The sequence below is a fragment of the Esox lucius genome, chromosome 8 (assembly GCF_011004845.1).
Source record: "Esox lucius isolate fEsoLuc1 chromosome 8, fEsoLuc1.pri, whole genome shotgun sequence".
Taxonomy (NCBI): Eukaryota; Metazoa; Chordata; class Actinopteri; order Esociformes; family Esocidae; genus Esox; species Esox lucius.
In genome coordinates, this window is record NC_047576.1 from 10,512,190 (window position 1) to 10,532,072 (window position 19,883).

Below are 19,883 nucleotides of genomic sequence, written 5' to 3' on the forward strand. Positions count from 1 at the left end.
AACCTAATCCTTCACGAATCTGAAGCATCATACTGGTAGCCTACATCTCATATTAGCTAAACCTTTAGTTGTAAATTTTTCAGAATCTTCCTAACTGAATTACAGGTTGTATAATTATGCTGGACAAAAGTGTAAATGGAAGACTTAATCCATTTAAAACAAAATAATGTGTGAATATAATTACATTATCTCAATGGGAACAAATTGGGAACAATTAAAAAATCTCATGTATTTAATAATTTATTGGAATGTTTTTGCCAACATTTCCACCCCAAAATTTTAAGTGTAAATTTAATTCAATCATTTAATGTTTCATACTGTAATTCATTTACAACAATTTGTAGATTCTATTTCTCACTTTGACATTATGGATGTTTGCTTGTGTTGATCAGTGGCAAAAACGCAATATTAAATACATTTTGATTGCAGTTTGTAACACAATAAAATGATAAGTCCAAGGTGGGTTAAAACATTTGAGAGCCACTGTAGCTGTAGTGCTGCTGCTATGCTACAAAGCTGTGAACAGACAGACAGGTCATGGGTCCGAGTTTGGGGCAGACACACTTTCCCTTAATGTGTCTCTCCTCATACTTCCCTATGAGAGAAGACATCTTCACAGTTCTTCCATTGTTCACAATGCCCTGGCTCTGTGAATATCCATCCTAAACATACCCAAACTCATATTAGGGTACCAAACTCAGCAAAATCTTTCAAAATGTTCAGCATTTCAATACTACTGAACAGTCGATGTCTGTTTATTTCAACAGCAGGCGTAATTCTCAAATCTCACCCATCAACAGGTATACCCACTCACATCAGCTTTTTGGTATAAGCAAATGTCAACGCAACCTTGTTCAATCTGCTCTCGGTTATATCTGAAGCTGTGCTGGTGGCTTGGATGGCCTAATCCTCTATGATCCACACAGATGTTTCCCATGGAATCCCAACTTTCTAATTGTTTTCATTTGTCTCATCCATAAAATCGCTCAAACCTTTTCTTGAGCCGAACAAGAGGAGTGTTAAACTCTGCACTGTATTTCAACACTTCCATCCATGGGGTTAAATGTGGAAACAGGCCTTGTGTTTGTCTCTCCTGTCTGATCGGTATTTTCTGCTGTGAAAACATGGCAACCCAAATAAGGAGATTGGCAGAGGACTGCTGTGTGAGTGAGAGTGTACAGCGTTCCAAGCCCTTCCTTAGAAAGGCCTTATATGAGTGGTTTGATTGGGTGGAGTATGGTGGATGTCTGGTTAGGCGGGGGGGGGGGGGGGGGGGGGGGGCAGTGCGTTGAGTGGAGGGATGAGGGAGGGGATGAGGGGTCAACAGAGACTACACTCAGGTTCTGTTGGAAGTTTAAAGCATTGACGGCAGCCCCAGGCTCCAGTCTGCATCCCTCTCTTGCTGCGCTTTCTCACTCCCCTTTTTCTACCACTGTCTCTCTATCCCTCCGACTCTTTCGGAATCAGGTTACAGCGGGGCACTAGAGTTGCACAGGACAGGCTCAGTCTAAACCTACCGGGGTAACGCCACAATATTTTCTCGGGCTACATTTCTCACCTCAGCGAGAGCATCCTAACCGGGCACCATGGAGGCCATCAAGAAGAAGATGCAGATGCTGAAGCTGGACAAGGAGAACGCCATCGACCGGGCGGAGCAGGCCGAGACTGACAAGAAAGCAGCGGAGGACAAGTGCAAGCAGGTGAGTGAGATACATGTCGTTGGATCTGTACGCACCCAACTCCAGACTTTGGAACACCGCACAGAAGAAAGAGGTGAAGGGTTTGGTCAACAGGTGTGTTCACAATCATTGTCATTTAACAGATTAATTTAAGGCGCTGAATTGGTTTTCACAAGAAGAATCTGAGTTGGATGATGATGATGATTATTCTCAAACTCAAACCACATGGGCTATTTTGACTAATCACACTGCTATAGACTAATCCAACCTCAACATTTGTTCCATTCCAGACATATTTCTGAGCAAATGAGGTTGAAATGCAATTTAATTAAAGACCAAATTATGTATCTAAATCAAAGGTTTAGATTGTAAGCAATTTATCTTTGCCTTGTTTAAAACTAAGGTGCGTTTTGATGAAAATGAATCTAGCAACAATAAGAAGTTAAATACAATAAAAATGTACCTAGCAACATTAAAGCGTCTTAAAGATGAGGTTTTAGAAAGCATGCATAAGCTTGCAATAGCTCAAGATGATCAGAGCACAGCTCTCTTTGAAAGTGTTATGTTCGGGTTGAACAAACAATGACTCATGGACTCTATAAAGATGCTGACCTCTGAAGCAAGATTCCTAACAACAATCCACAGCAGCCTTGGGAGGAGAAAAGGACAGGATCACAACATTAGCGGACCACACACAGAACCACAGGGACTTCACAACAGGGCCTATTTAACTCTTCAGTACGTTTTCTGTTTGAAGCTATCCACAAAGATTCATTCAAGAGATGTGGACTTTGTTGGGGTTGGGGTTAAGTGATCGCAACAGAAAAAAGACATTTACAAGAGAAAAAAAGAGACATGTTCAATGCATCGTCACTCCTGGGATGTCTTCATTTACGGTGTTCTGACGACAAGGCCCTGACCCACAAGGCCCTGACCCACAAGGCCCTGACCCACGACCGGATGAACCGTGCAGCGGTCACGTTCCCAAATTCCCACCCTCCACTTCCACGGAGAGCGAGCCAGGCGCCAGAGACTATCTACCCTGAGGGGTTTGTAAGGGGGCTCTCGTGGCATGCCTGGAGCAGGGGAGTCTGGCTGGGGTCCACCGCTGGACGAGAGGCGTCTGTGCAGGCATACGTCCAAGTGCCTGGCAGGTGTCTCCATCGCCTGTCAGAACACAGTGCCGACCGGATAGCGGTGGTAATTATAGACAACAGCGGGGGGATGAGCTGTGTGGAATCCATCGGCATTATCAGGAGCACTTCAGTGGCCCACAGGCACAGGCAGTGAACTCTGATTAGGGACTGTGGTGCCCGGTTTGTGGGCAGGCTCCACACCCCAGCACTCTTGTTAGCGCTGACTAAAAATAAACTCAGCTTTCAACACCCTGAGGGCAGTGACCCATGCACATTATAGACTTATCAGCGGCTCACTGTTACTTTGAGCAGATGATCAATCCATCAGCCAGGCTGTTACCATTTTATAGGCATCTATTTTCCCTCACGCTGTTAGAGGGGTGTAACATTGACACACATGGGTGCTAAATTGGTCTTCAGATAATAAGATGGATTCTGGGTAGACAGGCTGATCGTGTAAAGTCCACTGGACATAAGTATTTAAGGCTCCTGGGAAATGAAAACATAATGCCTTTCATTTGAGACCCTGTGGAATGGTGTCCTATTAACTCTCTCACTCATCTCTCCTGATCTAGCTAGAAGATGAGCTGCTGAGCCTGCAGAAGAACCTGAAGGGGACTGAAGATGAGCTGGACAAATACTCAGAGGCCCTTAAAGACGCCCAGGAGAAACTGGAACAGTCTGAGAAGACCGCCGCAGATGTGAGTAGGCAGCAAAAAACACCCACAATGTAGTGATTGAAGGGATTGGGACTGGGGGGATGCTAGGGACATGGGCTAAGTATAGGGCACTTGAGCCCACACCCTCCTTATGGTGTAGGTAGCGTGAAGAAAACCACATGTAAAATATTGTTTCCTGTCAGGGAGTCACTTCTGGATGACACGTGTGTTGGTGGGCCTGTGAAATCCTCCTCTGCAAAGGTGGTCCAGTTTTCAGAGGGCTTCTCACCTGTCCCATCTTTGGCCAAAGGGTGTAGTCACAAGCTAGGGGTCACCTGGTCCTGCTTAAACTGCAAGGAGGCCGTATTCCACAGACCTACAGAGTGTAGAGGAGGCAGAGCTGGTCTGAAGGATAGCCGACAGCCTCTGTGTATCTCCGTTGTACCTCAAGGGGATTGGTTCTAAAAACATTATTACAGGGTGCTTCAACGGGCAGAGTCTCAGTTAGGAGAAAGTATCCTCTGCCACGCATCAAGTACCTCCAGCTCCTGGTGACTTTCCTGTTGTTAAGGCATTTCCGACCGGCAATAAGACGGTGTTGGCATATCTCAACAAACTCAGAGGAACTCGTTCTCCCTTGCTGTTGACTGTGGCTCGCAACACATTAACGGAGTGGTAATCCCCCCCCCCCGTGTGGGAGTCATCTCCCCGGGTTATGCATCCTTGGTGCCTATCTAGGTTCCAGGGGTGAGTGGAGGCTTCAGAGGCATTGTTTGGTAAAGCCTTTAGAGGGCCTATCACGGATTCTTGTCCTGTACTGAGTGATTTAAGTGGCTTGGTGTGTCAATACATAACCCCTTATGTGCTGTACCAAAGTAACCGGCTGAAAGGACTAGGTTAGAGCTTTAGCACAGGTTTGCTGATTTCTTTTATTTACAGGCACAAAACGTAGACTACTAACACAAGCATTTACTGTGGAAGTTGATACAACCAGGCCCTGTATATACTTTTATGTGCCTAGCATACATTTTTAAGATTAGCTGAAAGTAAAAGTAACTGTTTTCTTTCTCAAAACACATGCAGCACCCATCAAACTCCAAAATGCCTCTCAAAACACAAGAATGTTGTCTCACACTGGAGATGGCTGAGGAACAGCAGGCTTTTCTGTCTGAAAAAAATCATTACTCTCCTGCTAAGTTGAAATTACAGATACATTCGGGGGGGATTGACATTACAAATGTGGTGATTTGTGCCTCTGTATGTAATAACATTACTTGAATTGGGCTTTAGAGATTGACGGCTGGGGCTATTCATGGTAAAAACTAAAGGCTGTTAGCTCTCAAAGCCAGAGTCACTTGGCACTTCAGGCATGAGTGGCAGTTTCCACTAGATGACACAGCCTCAAAGTCCATAGCTAACTAATGATAGTTCAGCTTCAATTACATTTTCAAGTCTTACTAACCTGGTTGCTTTACTTTTATAGCATCCATAAACTGATGTATCCAACTGAAGGGAAATCAAAAGTAGACATATTCCAGAGGCAATAATGAAAAGGCAGCAGGGCCGACCCTAGTGAGCCCCAGACCACTAGTGGAGAGGGGGCCCCCAAATCAAATTTAGCTTAGCGCCCCCCAAAAGGCCAGGGCCACTGAAAGGCATCACACATGAAGAACAGGATGTACTAAACGTTTTGCTGATCTGGGAGTCCCTTCCGACCTTTAAAAAAAAAAAACACAACCACCATTTCCTGTTAAATATTTACTTTTGTTTAGAAAAAGTATAAACCAAGAAAATGAATAACTGGCTAATAAAGCTTATTTGAGGAACAGTAATGTAATCAGTGCTGGAGGTTACCTGACCTGAGTACTGGCACCCAAATGTTCTTACTGCTAGAGTTCCTGCACCTCTAAAATAAAAGTATTTTAGAGCTACTGAATTTAAAACTGAACAGTACCTGCACCAAAAATGAGTATCAACCAAAGCCTAGCAGTTAATGTAATACTGAATCTATAACACAGATGCTGAGTTATGAACAGTCACTATAGGGCTAAATGACTGAGTTTGATAACAGTAATGTATTTGAGCATTCGTGAAATTGCTCCCACCTGTTGGGCATTTGTGACATCAAATTTGGTCAATAATATACCCATCCACCTTATACAATTACCTTGAAATCCATTCTACTAGATCTCATTTTAGTTGGCCCGCTGCCCCAGTGGCAGTATCGGCTTTGAGCGGGCTTTGATCCGGACTGTCTTCTTGGGGACTTCTGAGAGTATGTACCATTCCTGTGCACACAGTCCTGAAAGATGAGCTCACAAACACATTCCCACTCAGCTGCTACGTTCTACATAAACACAAGCAGCTTTGGTCAACAGTCAAGAATGATGGTAAAAACTGGATAGTGGATACTGTATGTATGGTTGGCAGCTCTGAACTGGGTATCCCTCTACACCTGCTTTGTTTGTACTGTCCAACTGTACTATTTAATATAAGAACTATATTTGTCAAATGTATTCGGAGTATTTTTCAATAGTGGTTTGTGTTATCATGTACCCACAATATCGGGTTAATCTACAAGGTTAAATGTACATATTAACCAATTTAGTAATTTTTATACTGTCAGATATTCCAGGACTGATCAATGGAGGCGGCAGCAGTGTTTGTTTTTTTTTTTACCAGGGGCTCGAATGACGTTAGCCCGGTCTCATCATCAGACATTATCACTCAAACCAGACACCCTTTTCCAAACCCAGTATATTAGTGTCTGAGATACGCAAGAAAACCAAAATATTTTCACAAGAACCCATCCAAGAAAAACTCTAGCCAGTTGAAACTTTCTAAAATAACCTCTGAGGAAACAGTGATAGTAGTTTGGGAATAAGATAGTAACGTAAGGTTATCGGAGTCGTGTGTGCCCCAACTTCCACAAGGGGACTCTGGGAAGTTGTATTGTTTGGGTTTCCGGATATCCCAGGGAAGCCCACTACTGTTATATTGCACAGAACGGAGACAGGGGAAGTGTCTTACTAGGCCCAGGCAGTCAGGGCTGACAAGGCAGCTCTGAGGAATTTAAGCCAGGCATGAAAACATGCTCCGGAGCACTTCGCCACATGTCATTTATTACAGGCAGCAGTCAATCCATTACACATAACCTACACAGCCAAGCCGAGTCGGTAGGGAAGAGCTGCTCTAAAAGACAGACAAGCATCTATTCCGTGCGCCGACGTTGCAAATGTTAGCCTGTTGTCTGAGAGGATTTGTGAACGTATGGCGAGGTTGTCCCTGGACACTGGTCAAAGGTCAGTTTCACATTTCCCTCCCTAATGATTAACATCAGGATCCTAGATTTGTGTCTCAGGGGAACCCCACCCTAAAGCGTGTGGTATGTCCTCTGTCTGTGAGGCATGGTAACGACAGAGCAGGCTGAAGGTGGTGTACTGCAGGCCCACTGATAGGGGCTGTGGAGCAGCAGGGGGAGAGCAGGCTCCAATGGCCATGCAGCCCTGGAATGTCAGGAATGCCGCTAAAGCAAACAGAAAGGCCCACACTCCTGTGTCTAATGAAATCAATGCTCCAAGCTTTTCCGGTGGGCAAATCGCACGGGCGTTCATAAAACCTGGAGCTGTATCGATTGAAATTCCACAACAGAACCCTTAAATCAGAACATGATCATTTTGTCTGCCAGCCACAGTGTAAAAAACGGAATGCTAATCATATTATGCAACGCCTTGTATTGCCACCAACACACATTGTTGAGCTATTCAACAGTGAGGTATCAGATTACAGTAGACAATACAAAATGGTGTGTGTATTGTGTTTCACAGACACACCACAATATAGTAAAAAAAAAATCTAAGGCAGGTTGGGCTTTGATCTGGACAACAGACTTTCTTTACTTTGTAAGCTTAATATATACTACACAATATAACATGGCCAAACTGTTCTTAATATTAGTCAGTTTCATTAAGTAGTCCATGACTTTTCCAAATCATATCAAACCCAGAGATGAAAGGTGTTACATTTTAGCCTCATGTTTGCTGGAATGGATTTTTTTTTAATCCCTGTTCTGAATCCCTGACATTAAGAACATACCACATTATTTGCAATGGCATTGGCAACTGTTGCCGTACAAATTACTGCTATGCGACATAATACATAGGTGTTTTTAACTGTGCTGTTGATTGCATTTTCATTTTAAGTTCCCGTCGCCTACAAACGCAAACATAACGCAGAGACGGGCACGCCCCGCCTATCTGGAACCGTGACCTCATCTGGATCACAGTTCTCCGGATTGGTTTGGAGGAGTGCGCAATAACTTTCCTCATCATTCCTGCCTTTTTATCTGCCTTTCAAAACTGAAACGCTGTGCTTCGCAAATGCGTTAATATATATTACTTTACAAAGTAGGCATCGTTTAATACTTTTGTTTAGATACTCTTAGACTGAGTCGGAGCTCAAGAACAATTTCGGAAACACCTGGATAGTCCATTGCTTTGCCTTAAATAACTTTTCTTATTGCACTTCGGAAGATTTCTATTCTGCTATTTCGGTCCATTACAAAGACTGAATAGGCCTACTATTTGTATATTTTGTTTCTAATAGAACATTTTGATTTAGTAACATAATTACATTTTCTATACCAAACGTTTAATTTTTTTACCAAATAGTACGACAATGGCAGGTTTGAACTCTTTGGACGCTGTGAAGAGAAAGATCCAGTGTTTGCAACAGCAAGCCGATGATGCAGAAGACCGAGCCCAGGTTTTACAGAGAGAACTGGATGGAGAACGAGAACTTCGGGAGAAAGTGAGACAATAGAATACGTATCTTTTTCCTCTCTTTGTCAAAGCCCTTTGGAAACTCATCTCACCTGTCCTCCTGAGAAAGTCTGTCATAATGTTACGTTCTTTACTCGAGTAGAACCGCTACGCTAATTCATTGATCAGCCGGTATAGTGACGAAGACTAAACGCAACAATGCTAGGCGTTGGTCATCTGAATCTGAAACGGGTCGATTCCTAAAGGTCCTAGCGCGTGCCCCTCAGTCAGCTAATGTGCTAGAAGTAGGAATCATCCATCGTTGTCTGAGAATATTGACACATTTCATAACTTAAATATCCTCTTCTCTCTTAATATTTTGTCACATTTTCTCAAATGTTTTGTGTAAATAGGGTATGCTTTAACTGATGTAGTTCATTAGTAACAGCCTAATTTTGCTCAAGGTATTACCATATACATGTATATATTTATATGGCCACATGTATGTGCCTAGAGGCAAGGGCATGGGCTTGTATTGCATATTGGAGGCTCAGGTTCAATGGATCTCAGGATTTTAGTCTTTCCTGGGCAGGGCACATTGGGCTGTCTGTAATATTCATTACCCCCTCAAAATCTGAATTATTGAACAAATTTGAAGAATAATTACAAAATGGCTTTAATGATCGTATATGTAGAAGTCCTGAGGAGAGGGAGACAGAGAGAGATGAAGTCAGAGAAGTCAGCTGAGGTGAGGTAATGAGAGGATCTGGCTGAGGGGGTCCCCTTAATTTCAGAGCAATCCATCAAAAGGGAACGAAAGAAAGAGGAATGTGAAAGGGATGCTTGAAGAATAGTTATTGTCCTCCACGAGAGGCCCAGGGTGTCACTATATGCCACTAGTAGTCTTGAGAGGCTTTCACTGACATATAAGAGACCTGGGCTTATAGGACATAGATGGATTTTTCTGTTAAGCAAGTTAATAGGAACATTTGCATAGGAAACAAAATACTTTTACACATGTTGTAAGTCTGCTGTATTGATCGCAATTTACCAACCTGTACAGTATTTAGATCTGTCATTACATTCATAATATATTCACTATCTGCCAACGTGAAAGTAATTGCGACAAATCTGGGGGATTTCTTGGCATAACAAACCCTTTCGTTGGAACAAGTTGCACCAATAAGGGAATGGTTTTGCCTTGAGGCAATTAATCGTCTTTCAGAGAGGACAGACAGGGAGATCTTTTGAAGTAAAATGAAGGCATATTTTTAAGAGACAGGTTTTTATTTCAAAGTGTTACTTAACTTCACTCCACAGCTCTCAGGGCTTTAGCCCAAGCCCCATTCAATTCCCTCCCATCGCATCCTCCACTCTACCTTAAGGGACAGCCTCTGGCAAGATGTAGACCATGTTGCGCTTAACCACAGATCTAGGATCAGATTACCTCACTCTGAGTTCTAGTCTTAAACCTTAGGGGGTGAAACAGTATCTTATTCAATCTGACCCAGTATCAGTAGTTAGTAGTGGTCTCTCCACTCCCTGCCCCTGAGGAACCGACCCAGGATACTGGCTGCCGGCCGGCTCCACTCTTAAGACTTCCTGTGCCTCAGCCTCAGCCCAGATAAACAGGAAGATAAGCAGAGAATGGACATTTCACCCAGGCCTGGACTCTGACACATCCTGATTTGGTGGGGATTTAAGAGACAACCCAATTACTATGTGTAGTTATGTTCTTACTGTGTCACTGCAAGTATAAGGCTTTCTCTCACCAAGTACTAATACACATTTTTTGCTTATGTGTTTTTGACAACCCAATGAAGCCTAGAGTGAATGCCATATACGTAGACCTAGTTTGATGGACGAGTCTTGTCTGTCTGGTAATTCCCCAGTAATTTCCTGTCCCTTGATGGCCCTTACATCTCCAGTCATTACTGTCAGCAACACATAAGCTTTAAGACACAGTTGATCTCTGGCATCCTTTTATTTGCATAACTGCACTTTCTGATAGTGTTGGTTAGCGAACCGAGATTCTTCTGACCAGGCCTTTTGTTTTGCCCATTTTGTCAGACCAATAAACATTGTAGTGAGCAGTCTCTGAAGCAGGCTTAGGTCTGGAAGAATGCAGCTGACATGATGTTGACCAGTCTCCTCACTGAGCGTCTTATTTGCATTTAAAAGGCTTGAAGGGCTGCATTAGAAAGCACATGCCTGATGTTTAATAGCCTGCCTTTACATATCTTCTGACAATCCTGCTTGTATGAGTCTTTGTGTGTTAAGCCTCTGCTAACAGATGGGATCATAACAGAACTGGTCCACAACTGTAACACAGTCTGGCTGGAAGTCTTCCATAGAAACCCAATCCGTACACTCTCCTTTACCCCATCATCCTTCAATGAAGCAATACGTATTCCTGACGTCTCACTTCCCTCGATGACTCAACAGGATGAGTGCACCAACTGGAATGTGTTTCCTAGTGATGCATTTCTCGCCATGTCTGTCCTTTGTGTCTAAGTTCATATAGGCATTGCACTAGTGAGACAAAGGTATTGGGTTTGATTCTCGCTGGGGTCCAACAAACATCTTTTCTGTCAGTATTGCAAAAGGCTTTGGATATTTATTTTTTCACTCACCTAAAATGTATGCTGTAAAAAAAAAGAACATATATTTTTAATTGGAAATATTATGTTTGTGTGTGAACTCATAGACCCAGCTGCGATGAGTCTGTGAGTTCACAGGCAAAAAATCTCATTTTTGTGTAGTCTTCCCCCTCTCATGCATAACTCTGCATTTACATACACGTGGCCGATGAAAATAATCTGGTATTGACATGAAGTTTCTCAGAGTTGTATGGAAAGGTTAACGAAAGCCGGTCGCGTGGCCACAGGGACGGGTAGTGATATTCCAGTGTGTGTCGACCAGGGGACAAAGGCAGTTATTCAGAGATGCAGTGCTCCAGATGCTGGCTGAACATCAAGCGTATTGTAGCGAGTGGCAGCTGCTTGATGGGGATGCAGTGGCAGCATGTTATTAGTGTCAATGGGGAGGCGTTGTGTCATCAGCTGCCAGGTGGCTTCCAATAGCCTCAGTGTATCGGAACACATTACAGTCTTTTAGCAGATACAGAAGCAAATGATCAGTTTTTCTGACCCACTGTAACAGGAGCTCAGCTACGTCCATGGCTATGCTGACACCGAACAGACCACGATGATGTGGTGTCTTTAGTTTCTCAATAGGCATGTCTTATCTTCCATTCTTAATTAGATCAGCTTATTTATGCGTGAGAGAAAAGCTAGCAGAGCACCTCATTGTAGCAATGGTATCTTTCCTTTTCGTCAATCTAGTACTCTCAGATGGTTTCATTTAAGTGTGCGTGCGCGTGCGTGTGTGTGCGCGTGTGTGTGTGTGTGATTGCTTTCTAACATCTTCTTGGCACTGCACCGCAAACATTCTCTGGAGTATGTTTTACCATATAAGGCATGCATCCCAGAGAATGCAGTGTGACTAAGGAAGGGGCATGGCTAGGGAAAGACAGAATGAGAGGGAGGGAGAGGGAGGGAGAGAGAACTCCCCACTGACCCTGAACTGACTGAGAAAAAGAGGGGAGGAAGGAGAGGAGAGGATGTATAGTTGGTTGGTTTCCTGTCCGTATCCTCCAATTTTTTTATTTTTTTTTACTCTTAAATCTATTTCACGTACTTTCTTTAAATGTAGTCTAAACTTAGGGTGAGCCTTCTGTTAAGAGAGTTATGTTGTTTTTAAGTCTCCAGAGTATGAATTAGCAACCGCCAATATAGCATAGGCCGGGCCCTTCGTTTATTTACTGTGTAGCTAAACTAACAACAATTATACGCTTCTTCCATCCTACCCTGACAGGCTTACGTTTTTGAATTCCAGTATTTTTCATTGTCTCTCATAGCACATCGCCTGGTTCCCTTGACATGGATGAATGAATTACCTTCAGAAGTAGGAAGGGAAGTGCACCATATTTTAAAACACTCAGAGAACTGTCTGTGGTACATTTCCCTTCATAGTAATTAGTCTGATGTTATATAATACCTCAACATCATTGCTGTTCTAGTGGTAAATCCTGTCTTTTTAATGTCTTTATGCTGCTGTTTTGACAACGTCCATTAAACTATTCCGGAAGCTAGGTCTGTTGCAAACTGAATGCCTGTTTATATCTGAAGGCGTTTAACAGCTGCATACAGACATGCAAACCTAACTGACCTGCAGCTCATGAATAGAATGTTTGTTTGCGGTGTGTGGAGGCCTATTCCGCACTGCCATTGCCTCATTCAGTAAATAGATCTGTTTTTTCAGGCCCTGTTGTGTATTTTCTATCAGACTGTTTGGCAGTTGATCTGATTCCCATAAACTGCCATGATTGAGTTAGGGGACGAGATATTATCCACAGTGCTAACATTTGTGTTTGGCTGTTAGCTGGCAGGCTGTTCATCAATCAACCTTTTAATTTTATTAACATTTCCTGCCTGCCTCCACTGTTTCTGAAAGCCAACGCTTCTCTTGTCAGTATGTAGAGCGAGAGTGAGACAGAGAAAGGAAAAGGGTTGAGGATGGGTGGGGTGTCAGTCATAAATGGAGAGAGAGCAAAAGAGGCAAAGAACAGCGTGCCAACCGTCGTGCTCTGAGTGGACCAGGAAGTCATGTTGGAAGCCGTGTCTCTTTCCCAGAGCCATCCAAGCCCAGTGTCCCGCTGAAATATCCAGCCCATGAGGAACGGAATGGCACTCACTCCGAAAACAAATAGCTTCTAATTAGCCACTCCTGCTCTTTATTAGCCGTCTTTATGCCTCCCCCTCCAACGGTAGCCCCCCTCTCAGTGGCCCTGCTGTTCCCTAGGCCTGAGGCCTCAAGCCTTAGCCTGTGTTTCCCCGGCCGCTTTAGGCACCTTGTATGTAGTGGGCAATGTTCAGTCTTCAAGTCCATTGGTGTGTGACTGACTGGGAGGCTGATTGACTTGTGATTTAGCCTAGTGCTTGGAGCGTTTCAGCATTAAACTGATTCAAATTGAATTTGATTCAAATTGCCAAACCGAAAAGGTTAAGCAGTCTTTCATTGTTCCTTTGACCCCAAATGTCTTTTTTAACCACTCTGGATAAGAATGTCTGATAAATGATTATATATTAACTATATATTTATACATTCATCACAGTGGGTACTTTTTGTGTCTAAAATCAATTGTGCAAGAAATGTCTAAATGGCTGAATTTAAGTGATAGGAACAGGTACAAGGCAGTGACGGACAGCTCCCTCTAAGCATGCCTTCTAATTAGTAGCTATAGTAGGAATAAATGCAGGTTGTGTAAGCTGGATCTGGTCTCTGAAGTGCCCAAGACAGAGTTTGCTGGAACGCTTCCATTGTATTGGTCTGAAGTCAGTTTCTGTTTTTAAATAGTTGGCCTACTCCCTAGGAGGTTGAAATTGTATTCATGAAGACAGAAGAGGAAATGAATGTTTGCTTTTCTATTTGTTATCTCAAAACAGGGTTATTTTTCCAAGTGAAGAGAATCCTATTGTTCTTTTTCATCACGTCATCCTGTTCTCATTGCTCACCCACTGAGCTTTAAGCAAGACTTAATTGAAACAATTACATGAGTGAGTACTCTGATGGATAAGCCTGAGTAAATATAACCGCCCTTAAATTCATAGATAGACCTTTGGATGCAGGGACTGACAATCCATGAAATCAAAATTACAGTGTCAACCTTGCCTTTAAATCATTCTACATTGGCATTGTTTAAAAAGATTGGAGTAACAAACATATTGGGGGGGAGGGGTTCTGATGGGACTCTGATCATGAGGTAAATTCTACTCTTCAATGATCGTGCGTGTGTGTGGTTACAGTTCAGTGTTTTTTCACCAAGTAAAGGATTAGTGGAAAATGGGGACAATACAGATTCACGTTTCCATTCAGTAATACTGTATCTTTGTAGTCATGTTTTAGTCTTGAGGCTTGGGGGTAGAAGCTGTACAGGGTGCTGTCAGTCTGTTTATTGTTACCTACCCAGAATTTCACTTGGTATAATTTTGCTGCTGGACAACATTTAGGGACAGAACACAAGAACCTGACACGCGGTTGACATTGGTACTGATTACTGTCTCTGCCATACGGTAAAATAGAAAACATTATGAACAAGGTGGTTGGAACCCTGAATGCTAATTTGCCAAAAGCCAGTATGACACTGTATGCCGCCTTAAAGGATTGGTGAGATTAAACAACACTGGTACTGGTAACCAGTTTAGATTAGCAATAAAGCCCCTCTGGGCTTTGTGGTATATACACCTCATCATGCCATACTGCTTAAGTATTAAAAAAAGCTACGTAGCAACTCAGGATCCTAGCCATTTGAATGTTCCATCTGCCTCAGATTCACTTTTGCATTTAGACACTGTAATTGCACTATGTGACATCCCAGAACTATCAAATTGGGAGATTTCCTTGCCTCAGGTTTTAATAGATTTTTCCTGTCCTTTGACGCTTACAGAGGTTATGGGTTACTGGGGGTGTCATTAACCTCAATATGAGGGTTCCATTCAGGGAACTTCCTCGTTCTAGTCTAGAACAACTCTTAACTACATTAGTGTGTCCCCCTATCTCTAATTAACCTTTGACCTCTCTTCTCCTAGGCGGAGGGTGATGTGGCGGGTCTGAACCGCAGGATCCAACTGGTGGAGGAAGAGTTGGACCGGGCCCAGGAGAGGCTTGCCACAGCGCTGCAAAAACTTGAGGAGGCCGAGAAGGCTGCCGATGAGAGTGAGAGGTTAGTACCTTCTAGCCATAGAAACTAATGTATGTATCATCTTTTTGTTGACTCATATTTATCTTTAATGCCTCTTTTCCTGTTGGTTTGAGGCCTGTTGGATAGTACCAGCTACATGTAGCTTTTGCATACAAGTTCGGAAGGCCCTTTATAGTAATGGATTTTGTTAGCATGTTCATTGTCAGCAAATCACCACCACTTACTGAAAGTGATATTTCCAGAACAGTCATCTGAAATATGTAATTAAATATCACTTCATTTTAAGTTGGCTGTAAATTACATTTAAACGTTTCTTGGGTGTCCTTGTGCAACCTGTCCAATCAGGGGCATGAAGGTGATCGAGAACCGGGCCTCCAAGGATGAGGAGAAGATGGAGATCCAGGAGATGCAGCTGAAGGAGGCCAAACACATTGCGGAGGAGGCTGATCGCAAATACGAGGAGGTGAGTCTTGGCAAGGTCTCATTCACTCAGAGGGAGCCACTAACACTTCCATTGTTCTAATCACATGGTTCTCTCTCTACTTCAGGTTGCCCGTAAACTAGTGATCCTGGAGGGAGAGCTGGAGAGAGCTGAGGAGAGGGCCGAAGTCTCAGAACTGTAAGTACAGCACACAACTACACTGAAATAAGAAGGCTAACAATGTCCTCAAAATAAACATTTCACGATCCTTCCTTTATTGCATGTTATAAAGAGGCCAATGCTAGGTCCTTTATTCCCCTGTAGTAAATGCAGTGATCTGGAGGAGGAGTTGAAAAATGTGACCAACAACCTCAAATCCCTAGAAGCCTCTTCTGAGAAGGTCAGTGTGCATATTATTACGTCATACAAGTAAATACAGACACTTGCATATTCTGGGTTAGTGCATCTTCTTAAAGTAGTGCCCTTTCCATATAGTATATCAGGAATTGTATTTGACTGACAAGAAAGCAACATTTACTTGAATATAATCATTGCCTGACACAATTCTATCTCCATAGGTCTATGAAAAAGGTCTCTGTGACCACCAGTCAAAAGTGGATGTTGATTAATTTATAATAAAGTTGATGGAATCTAAAGGTGTAATAGTCCTGGACCAACAAAGTCTGTGCATTTCTATCCAGCTAGCCTAGTGCCTGTCTCATCACAAGATGTCCCCTCAGAATTTTAAGAAATGTCACCCTACACTTTTCAAAGTATGAACATTATTATTGTTTATGCTGCAGATGATTATATATAATTCATAATTAGACATTTTGGCTCATTTAGACACCATTTTGGCATCAGTTTCAAATTTACAGGTGAGAATTATTCAAAAACTTTAAGCAGAGGGCATCTTTAAGCAGTTGTCATGTGTTAAATTAATCACTGTCCTTCTCATTGGCATCCCAGCTAAATGTTTTGCCTATACCCTTGCCAACAAAGACAGGTCACATCTGAAGAGTTTTTACAGCGTAGCACGGTAGACCAAGTGTCATGCAAGGCCATCAATGACTATGCATTTCCTTGTCTGTCTGTTTCTCATATTCTGACATGTTCAAGAGTTTGGAGTTTGTCTGAAACAGACTGTCTTGTATTTTGACAGTACTCAGAAAAAGAGGACAAATATGAGGAGGAGATCAAGGTTCTTAGCGACAAGCTGAAGGAGGTAGGCTGTTTCTGGCATCAGATTTAATTTTCATAGTGTGTATTTAAAGATGTTAGCCTGGTCTGAGACTCTTCACCTTTGTCCCCTAGGCTGAGACCCGTGCAGAGTTTGCAGAGAGAACAGTGGCCAAACTGGAAAAGTCCATCGATGACCTGGAAGGTATGAGTGCTTTATTTAGAAAAAGCTGTTGCAAACTTCTCTGTGGCATTAGAAGAGGAAGTTAATTTGTTAACATGTTTAAAAGAGTGTAAAGGTAGAGTCAATTATATAAAGATTAAAGAATTATAAGGTAAAGAGATGCCGGAGATTAAAGTATTTAAACTATTTATCTACTGTTTAGAAAATAACCATTTTGTGGTGGTTCTCAGACTATAAATCGGCCACCTTATAAATCAGACTGGCGCGGCCACGATTTATCGTATTCATTTCTGTCACGGAGGCATTCAATGTCAGTAAATTAGTAAAGATTTCAAACATGTTAAATATTCTCCTCTGGTTGTTGTTTCTAAGGTCAAGAAGTTTGGTTATTTAATATTCTCCTTGATCATTGAAACAATATTCACCGTTCAGTTTTACGATGCAGTCTCACATTGACACGTTCCTAGCTAGGGTTTTGTGTTTCAACTAGCTGGAAGTATTTCTCAAGAAGAAGGGGTAACATGCCAAACCTATGGAAACTTCTCTGACAAGCTAATAAAACACCCTGCCTTGGTCTCAGGTGGAAACAAATATGTAGGCCCATTCTCTACTAAACTGCAAAAGACCTGCTTGTGCATGAATTCCTTTTAGCTCAGCACATGTGGTACAAGAGCCACATGGTACAGGTTAAGAAAGTACTACAGAGAAAACCTTGATATGCGCTTAAATGCTTTATATCCTGGAGAGAGAAAATATATATGCAAGAAATGTATGTTTTTAAGTGCTCACTTAAATACTGTGAACATGTTCTCTTCTGCATTTACTGACCTGTCTTTCTTTTCCCTCTCTTTTTGCCTCCATTCCCTTTAACATTCCCTGTCCTGCTCTCCGCTTCTCTGCTGCTGCTTTTTCTGTGCCTGATCTGCACTACTTGCTGCTGCCCTTTGACCTCCAGATGAACTGTACGCTCAGAAGCTGAAGTACAAGGCTATCAGCGAGGAGCTGGACCATGCCCTCAATGACATGACCTCCTTGTAGATGCCTTTTTCTGCCTGTCTCCCTCCTACCCTTCCCACTGTAGGCCTACAGTGTACCAGATTTTGCCTCCTGAAACACAGGCCTTTCTCCTGCTCTTTGTGCCTTCTGTCCATTTCACTGTGCAATCAAACTCATTAAAAGCCTATTCTTTCCTAAAAAATCAACTGTCCTCTCTTCTTGAATTACAAGTTTCTCTGTTTCCAAATTCCTTATTCCATACAAATAATGAATCTTTGTAATTTGATTACGATTTTAAGAAGGTGAGAATCTGTGGAGTGCATCACGTATTCACAACAAGGGTTCTTCACCTCTTGTGAATATATGTTACACAACTGTTTGACTAACGCACTCCTGGTTGAGGTTACAGTTGTAGAACTGTTTTAAAATATGTCAGTTGGGTATACAGCTCAGCTTGGACTCTGGTAAAGTCCCATAGGCTTTTTTCCTTGAAGTTCAGGGCAACCAAGTACTTTCAATAGAACATTTCTGTATAAAGCTGCTAAGCAGATATTACCATAATCAAGTTTAATGCCTGTAAAGTTTGGTTGATTTAGTGTGGTTATACAGCTGTTGAACATACCATATGAGAATCGCTTCAGCATTTGTGTGTTTCTTATACCAAACCCAAGGAAACATAATTCATAGGAAGGAAAAGTAATTAATATTAATCACTTTAATGATGCTCCGGTCCTGTGTGGTTTCATGCAATGTTATTCTTTTTTATTCCTCAGAGAAATTAGCGGGTGCCAAAGAAGAAAACCTGGGGATGCATCAAGTTCTGGATCAAACACTGCAAGAGCTAAACAGCTTATAAATATGAAGATGGAGAGGATAAATGTCTTGCAACATTCCATAAATATTCAAATTAATTTCACATTTCGAGCTGTAAAGTCTTATTCCCAGCGAAAGGGGACTAAATTAAATATTGTACCCTTAATATTTTTTCTCTTAAGTCACTTTCTCTCTGTTTCTCAAGTTCAAAGAGAAATACATTCCGAACAGCCACCTTCCTCCACTCCTTTATTTGTTGTTTACAAAATTTGGAACTTTGCGATTATAGAATTTAAGATTACAGAATAATGACCATGTTTACACACACTGACATATTCAGACCAAAAAGAAGGACAACTCATATTTGCACTCCAACAGTGTTTTCCGAAAAGGTTATGTTACGTGTAGGGTCTCAATGACACGTGATTCATGAGCTCCACCTAGGGGTCATGTGTAAACCATGGCCAGGAATCATCTTCACCAACTGAGATGGTCATAATTAGTGCATTCACAATGTACTGTACCTGAACATACTCACAGGGGTTGGATGGATTGTGCCTTTTCAGAATGAGCCAATATTCTCTTTGGTGTGAATGTGCGCGTTAACATGGTCATTGAGAGTCACAAGAGGATGACTCAGTGGAAGGATGGTGAATAGGTCTGTGGTGCTACTGGTGGTGGAAAAATACTGTGACTGACAGACAGTTTGGTGGAGGGTTTGCCAATGCCAAAAAAAAACATTGTTTTTGACAGTGTGAAAAGACCCTCCTAAAATCTTTCAACAAACTACACCCCAGCCTCTGACAAAAACCTATATAGTCTTGTAGTGCCACCATATGCTGACATGCAGCTTCATAGCACCTCCTTTCTACTATGCCCTGTCTAACGTACTTGACCACTATCCAAGCTCTGCATTAGACTGTAACCAAGGTGTACAATTGTATTCCTGATAGGTGGTGGTAGCATATGGTAAAAGTTCAACCTAAAAAAGCACCACTGAAGCCTCAATCAAGGTAGTAAAACATGAATACTTATTGTATATAGTAGAATAATGTTGGGTATTGAGAAGATGTATTGCTGTAATTTCACACCACTTTCTGGCAGCGGAACTCTCGAAACCAAAGAATACACATACCAGAGAAGATGAACCCTGAAAAGTTTTCCTGTTGTCTGTAAAGGTGATGAATCTTCGCTTCTCATCCCTTGAAGAAAGCCTAACATTTGACTCAATCTGTGTTGGAATGTTACATTCACCTTTCTCGCTTTCAGTCTAATAAATTTTTTACAAAACAA

At 42.2% G+C, this 19,883-nt stretch overlaps 1 protein-coding gene across 4 annotated transcripts; it reads left to right on the forward strand.

The window, feature by feature from the left end:
* Positions 1-1,341: 1,341 nt before the first annotated feature.
* tpm4a (tropomyosin 4a) lies at positions 1,342-19,883 on the forward strand. 4 transcript variants are annotated; one of them, XM_010871514.3, is made up of 9 exons: positions 1,342-1,700; positions 3,391-3,516; positions 14,885-15,018; positions 15,343-15,460; positions 15,546-15,616; positions 15,743-15,818; positions 16,581-16,643; positions 16,733-16,802; positions 18,551-19,580. In XM_010871514.3, exons 1-9 carry the CDS (start codon positions 1,587-1,589, stop codon positions 18,631-18,633), a joined length of 855 nt encoding a protein of 284 aa, XP_010869816.1. In that variant the 5' UTR covers positions 1,342-1,586; the 3' UTR covers positions 18,634-19,580. The 4 variants fall into 4 exon arrangements, with proteins under 4 accessions (XP_010869816.1, XP_010869815.1, XP_010869819.1 ...); XM_010871513.3 differs by lacking the exon at positions 18,551-19,580 and adding an exon at positions 17,737-17,983; XM_010871517.4 differs by lacking the exons at positions 1,342-1,700; positions 3,391-3,516 and adding an exon at positions 7,810-8,283 and having other exon boundaries at positions 18,551-19,883.